A 6814-nucleotide genomic window follows, 5' to 3' on the forward strand; every position below is an offset into this window, starting at 1 on the left:
CAGCTGACTTCCTGCCCTTTGGGCAGGGGGCTGGACTCGATGATCTCCCGAGGTCCCTTCCAGCCCTAATGTCTATGAAATCTACGAAATCTTGCAGGCCCCTGGGCACGCAGCAGCTCTGCAGCTAAACTGTCTTCTTAGGCAGCCCAAGCAGCAGCAGCTCCTTCCCGCTGCCACCCCTAGGTACTGGCAGGGACCTGCATGTGTAGCCCCTCGTGCCTACTCCAGAGTCACACATCCAGGCTCAGCAGTGGTGGCTGCTGGGGAGAAACTGTTGCTTGGCATGGAGGAAACATGGCCCATTCCCCTCGGCAGTTCTTGGTGCAGCAGCCTGGAGTCCACACCGCACCAGGCTGCTCCGCCACCTCCAGACTGCCCAGCGGGGAAGTGGTGACAGTGCGGAGCAGCCCAGGCAGCAGTGACACAGGGCGGCCCAGCTGCACCAAGAACTGCCCAGGAGCAGCAGTGAGGGGGAGAGGCTGCTTTTCCTCTGTGCTGAGCAATATTTTCTGCCCATTGGCCGCTGCCACTGCCGAGCCTGGATGGCAAGCCAAGAGCAGGTGTGGGGCATGCTGCGCTGGGGCTATGCATGTGGGTCCCTCCAGGGCTAGGGCTAGCAGCGGCAGCCAGAAGGAGTCACCCCAGCCCTGCTGTGTGCCCAGGGGGCAGCAGGACACACCATGGCCGGATGGTACAGAGGAGGTGCGGGGCGTGCTGGTGCTAAGTGCTATTGGCAGTGGTGGGGAGGCACTGCAGGATGCATGGAGGGCTCCCATGCATATCCCACCATATGCAGCTCTTGACAGCTCACTAAAACTCATTGACCAGTCCTCAAGCAGAAATAATTGCCCACCCCTGCTCTACGGCAATGCTGCAGCCACATCAGAAGACTGTGTTACACAAGATGAGCTACTACTCAAGCTCAGAATATCCTGCTGTATTGTCTGCACCACAAAAACTTTTCTGTAAGGGTCATGAGTACAATCCCAGGGAACAGTTTTCAAGCGCAAACACAGGTTCAATTAGTGTCTGAAAAACCTGTGCCCTCAAATCTGTCACAGAGATAATTCTCCGCCTCTGATTTGTACCTATAACTATGCACGGATTCAAAGGAAGGTATAAAGATGCAGGAGTCCATCTTGATGCTAAAAGGAATACCTGTACAGCCTGTCTGAGCTCAGTGCCTTTATAAAACTATAAATGAGGTATAAGATGTGATGCATTCTACATGAACATTTTGACCCATGCCAACCCAACCTAGTAAGTAGGGACCTACCAAAATTGTGGCAGAAGTGTGCTGCATGGCAGCTCCTTTAATACTGGAATTTTTCCTCAGGCGCCCCCCTGCCACTGATTAGCAGAGGGCCCTTGCCGCTCACTCCCGATCAGCAGGAAGATGAAAACTGTGGTTTAAAATACGGCACTGTTTTTGCCTCCTGCCACCAATTGGCCCAGGGGCCCCACAGCTTGTTACTGACGTGCCGGGAAAACTCCAAGATTTAAGGTGCTGCTCTGCAGCACACTTCTGCCATGATTTCAGTCGGTCCCTACTAATAAGCAATGGGCACAAAGGGCACCTATACCCATGCACTGCGGCTGCTCAGACACGCTGTAGTTACAGTGCATCAGAGCAGACTCGATCAATCGAGTCTGCTGAAGCGTGGTAATTACCACACTCCAGCAGACTCCAGGTCATATGTATTGCCATCCGACGAGCCGAAGGCACCCCCGCTGACATTTTTCAGTGCAGGGACATTGAGACATGCGATGCTCCAGGCCAGTTAATTAAAGCGCAGCACCCCTCCCCCCAAGCACATGTATAAATACACAAAGTACCTATGGGCTCAAAAATAAGCAGTCCATGCCACTGCTCTATGATCCGTTTTACACTGGGGATGGAGCATGTTGTTGGGTTTTGCTGTAAGGAACAGCTTAGAAAAACTGTAAGTGCAGTTGGTACAACAAATATGATAACGATACAGCCCACTCACCTCATTATAATCCAAAGAGGAGTCATTGCAGAGAGCGCAGATAGTGGCTAATTCCACCAGACCGTCATACTGGCCACAACGAACAGGCTTGTCATCCTTCAGGCTGCAATTAAAACAAACCACTATAATAACAGTATCCTCAAAATGTAACAAGTTACAGTAACACTTTAGATGGGCAATTCTGTGAAAAGGCAGAGCCTGCAACAGGGGACTGGCAGTTACAAAGTAAAGCACAGGGCTGGGATCTTCCTGATTTTACCACAAAGGTATAGGTGTGACCAAGGGGAATTTGTGCCATACTGCTGGAAAATGGGACCAGGCCACAGCCAGATGGATTCCCCATATGATCCGCTATAAAAGGGGACCAAAGACAGTTACAACAAAGGCCCTAAGCCACCTGGTTTTTGTTTAGTCTTTTCCACTGATTCCAGTGGTCTTTGGACCAGACCTAGATTAGAAAAAATGAAAAGGTTGGTGCTAAAATGGAGAGCTGGAGAAAGACAAGGTAAGGGCAGCAAAAAACAGGGTTAGGGACACTGTCAAAGAGTTTTACAATTTCTGCATGTATGCAGCAGAGCCCAAGACTGAGAAGAAAGTCCTCCCGTTCCAACCCCAAGCAATGTCTCAAGTTCCCTGCAGCAGAACAGCGCAAAGAGAAACATTTAAGGACAGATGACAAGTATAAGGACTTCTCTCAATTAGCTGTTCCTAAGCAAGAAACAAACTGTACCCTTTGATGGGACATTAATAAATGGCTTCGCCTAGATGCAGCTGCAATGCAGCAGCATTTGGCTAATTAAAGAAACACCAAGGGCTCCAAAAAACATTACGGGTGTGGTGTGGGAAGGGTTTTTATAAATCAGAATGTGTGGAGAGCTAAATATTCTTACGTTCTGTCCAAACAGCTTTGCATCCCAATTATAACGTGAATTTGTAGGATTTCTGGTATACCAAAAGAGCCCCTTGTGGTTCACAAATTCCATATACAGGAGCAACCTTATGCATTCCTGAAGAGCAGCTGTAGCGCTTTATCCAGACGTAACTGTACTACCCAGCTGTCTGAGATGGGAAGTGCAGAGGAATTTCATGAAGCAGAGCAAGTTTAAATGGGCAGAACGTGGCCAAACATATTAGAATTTAACCTGCACCCAGAGAGCTGGTGCCAAGCGTTTTTGAGGAGAGGTAGCACGGCCTACTGAGCAGGACCAGAGACTGGCAAACAGGAGGACACCGCTATTCTGTTCTTAGTTCTGCCATTTGCAGGCTGTGTCAACTTGAATGAGCGATCTCCTGTCCCCATGTCTTTCTCCCCCTCCTGTACTGTCATATCTACTTAAGCAGATCAGGGTAGAACTGTCCCTTGATAGGCGCATGTCCACCTCCCATCTACACGGGGCCTTGGATCTTGGTGCAAACAGAAAAATTGGACCACACAGAGATGACACAAGATCATGCAGAAAAATCAGATAATGTTTCCATCAAAATGGATGCAGCAGGCTGGTTTTGCCAACTCAAAGGAAGAAGAGAAAAAAGCAGGAAAGTAACAGAGCAAACGCTCCTTCATGTCCTTTTCTCCAGCTGATAGCTGCAGAAATGCCAGTCTCCGTCAGTCAGGTATGACAGATCTTCAGGATGATCTCGCCTATATCGGAGACTCCTTATTGTCTTCAGAGAACCTATGGTGAAGAGCTCGTCTCCTGTTTAATGGGTAGGCAGCATTTTATCCCAATTTTATTTCCTTTTTTTAAAAAAACCCTGTCATGAGCAGCACTGTCCTTACTTCTTTGTTGCGACTGACTTGCCACAAAATCTTAGACAGATCATCCATTTGTATCTATTCCCTCCTCCATACATGGAGTCAAATAGCAGCTGTCACAAAACAACTGTCACGAAGTATAGTTCATTAATAGTCAGAATATTCCAAAAAAATCAAATCATCGAAAGGCACTGCAATAGAAAAGGCTCATTCTGTTAGATCCAATGTTAATCCAAGTTTCTCTGATGAGATGATCAGCAAGGATTTCAGGGGGAGAGGTACTATTATGTGGGATCTAGACAGATAAACAATTCATTCTGTGCGGGGCAGCAAGCTTGCACCGGAAGGAAAGAGCTTGCAGATGCTCCTTATTGAGAAACAAGGAACAGAGTAACTGTTAAGTCCCTAAATTTCTTCCTGGTATTTAATAGCCAATGACCAGGAGCAAGAGTCAAACGCAGCAACAGAAATACATTCGTTATGGCCCTGAACAATTACCATTTAAGGAACCAAATGCCACTTCTTGTTTGAGCCAAGCTGCTGCATTATGGTTAAAGGACAGAGGCAGTCTTCAGGGGAAACAGGCAAGTGATTCTAACTCGAGCAGAGGTAACTGCAGGTTAGGGCTGTGTAAGCTCAACTGGTCATCCCTTAGCTGGAAAAATAATTTGTCAGATATTCATTAGTATCAGTTTATTCCACTGCTTCTTCCCAATGGAAAGAACATGCTGGAGCCCTTGTTAGAGCTCAAGAGTGGAAAGCAGGAAAGAGCCAAGAAAGTTTGAGGAATCTGTTTGCATAGCGACAAAAAGATATGCAGTTTAGACACCGTCCGCAGACTGGGCAGAGGCTGCGATTCCCAGTCAGATGGACGAGGGACTGCCCTACTCTCATAAGGTTTTAGGAAGTGAATTAAGGCGGGAGATGGGACAGACTTGTTGAGGCTTAAAAGATTTCTTAAACAATTGAAAACAATTTAAAATTCAAACAGTCATACTGCAGCAGACTTGCTGATACGCATAGGACAGGCCACGTGCCCTCTCTGCCTCCCTGTTTCACCATTTGTACAACGAGGACACTGGCTCTCCTTTGTGAGGCTCTTTGTGATGAATAAGTGAGAACAGCTATGGGAATTCAACAAGTGAACTACCACCTCAAAAATACAGGCAGGTCTAAAAGTACTCGATCTGAAACCCACCCCAGCAACTCATCCTCAGACAGCAATTAAACATTTTCCCAAATGACTTCAGCTCTTGTTTTTACTTCTCACAAAAACTTCTGTACACCCTGGAAGCTCCTGGTAGGAAACCACATTCTTAGAAGCAGGACTGATTGCTCCCTCATGCAGGAGGAAGGCTGACTAAGGGCTTGGGCTGAAGACAGATGGGTTCAGATCCTGGCTCTGCCACCGATTCCCTGTGGACTTTGGGCAAAGACACTTACTCTGTGCCTTTATATGCTCCCTTTCTCCAAATCTCCTGCCTGTTTAGATTGCAAGCTCTTTGGGATAGGGACCATCTCTAGTTGTATATCCACAGCAGTCAGTGCTGAATCAATCCCTTCTGAAGACCTGCAGGCATTTAAGACCGATTGGAGAGAAGATTCAAGCCCATGTGTCCGATTGCTCTGACACAGGAAAGACCAGAGTGGTCCATCTCTAACGAAAGTCATTATGAACAGGTTGACGACTGGAATCCCAGAGTCATTTTAGCAACGGAAAGATTTAGAACAACATTTTGGAAGTATTTTTAGGAGCTACAGAAGAGATTGTAATGTTTCTGCAGACACCACACAGAACATCCACAAAGGCATATAATCAGCACGGTACACACAAGAGAAAACCTCATAGCATCAACCCTGTGTTTGGTTAGAAAGCTGATGCTCAAAAGATTCAATTCCAGACAGTGCAAGGAGGGAAGAGGTGGACTTTGTGCATTAAATTAAGATTTTATTAATAGAACAGGAAGGGGGGTTTCCCCAAACTCATAGCAAAAAGGAGCTGGGAAGAAAGTGTTAAAAAAGACAAAAACAAAGAACATCACTCACCCCAAAGGGCTGCTTCCCATTAGAGGGTCTGGGCATGGCCAGGTGCCTGAAACCTAAAATAGGTCTTGCAATTTAAGAGGTTAATAGCTATGCAAGATCAGGCTGTCAGGGGGCATCATCAGCTCAGCCTCTTCGAAGTTCATCAAGCTACACTGATTTGTACCAGATGAGATCCTGGATCATTTTTTCATGAAGATTTCAATCCAAGAATCTTGGTTGCTTTTTAGCTATTAATGAACTCAACCTGCCAGCCTAGAATGAGTTATAGTCATTTTACAGAGAAGGGAAAAAAGACAGTTTAAGGCGACTCGCTTGTGGTTGTGCAGTAAAATTCCCTAGGATGGAACATCTGGTTCCCACTCTGGTAATTTAACCACCTCTGTGCCTTTCCTAAGTTCCTAAATTTATCTCCTGCTTCACCCACTTCTAAGTTGATACAGACTGCCCCCAAATGCACCAAATGCCTTCTGTAAGCAGTGAGTAGGTTCCCAAACACACACTTGGGGATCCCCTCTAGATTAGGTCCAAGTAAGAGATTTCCTTAGGAAGCCCTGCTCAGGTTTTACACTGAACAAGCTGCAGTGGGACAGGTCTACTGGGGGTCTGGCAAACTCTGTGCAAGTTCCCCTCCCACAACATGGGGTATTACCCTCCCCTGCTGAACATAAGCTACCAATAAGATAACATTTTCATTTGGCCTTATCCTCCAAGCAGCTTAATACGCCCGGCTTAAGGATGAAGGCAAAGAATGTATTTGAATCCATTTAACACCTCTTAAATAAATTTCGGAACATTTCATAGACATCAGGGCTGGAAGGGACCTCGGGAGATCATCGAGTCCAGCCCCCTGCCCAAAGGGCAGGAAGTCAGCTGGGGTCATGTAGGTGCTCGAACCATCTCCGCTGACAGACTGTTCCAGACCTTGGGGGCTCGGACAGTAAAGAAATTCTTCCTTATGTCCAGTCTGAAGCGGTCTTGCAGGAGTTTGTGACCGTTCGACCTAGTCATCCCTTGGGGCGCT

The 6814-nt window shown here is 47.0% G+C and overlaps 1 protein-coding gene across 3 annotated transcripts in view; it reads right to left on the reverse strand.

Annotated features, from left to right (window-relative positions):
- Nucleotides 1-6814, reverse strand: part of ATP2A3 (ATPase sarcoplasmic/endoplasmic reticulum Ca2+ transporting 3) — a 154866-nt gene that overhangs the window by 28255 nt on the left and 119797 nt on the right. For all 3 annotated transcript variants that reach the window (XM_019545450.1, XM_019545448.1, XM_019545449.1), the window contains exon 10: nucleotides 1992-2094. In XM_019545450.1, the coding sequence (XP_019400995.1) occupies nucleotides 1992-2094 (103 nt within the window). The remainder of the gene's footprint in view (nucleotides 1-1991; nucleotides 2095-6814) is intronic.

The sequence above is a fragment of the Crocodylus porosus genome, unplaced genomic scaffold (assembly GCF_001723895.1).
Source record: "Crocodylus porosus isolate Cpor-Errol unplaced genomic scaffold, CroPor_comp1, whole genome shotgun sequence".
In the NCBI taxonomy this organism is placed as follows: Eukaryota; Metazoa; Chordata; order Crocodylia; family Crocodylidae; genus Crocodylus; species Crocodylus porosus.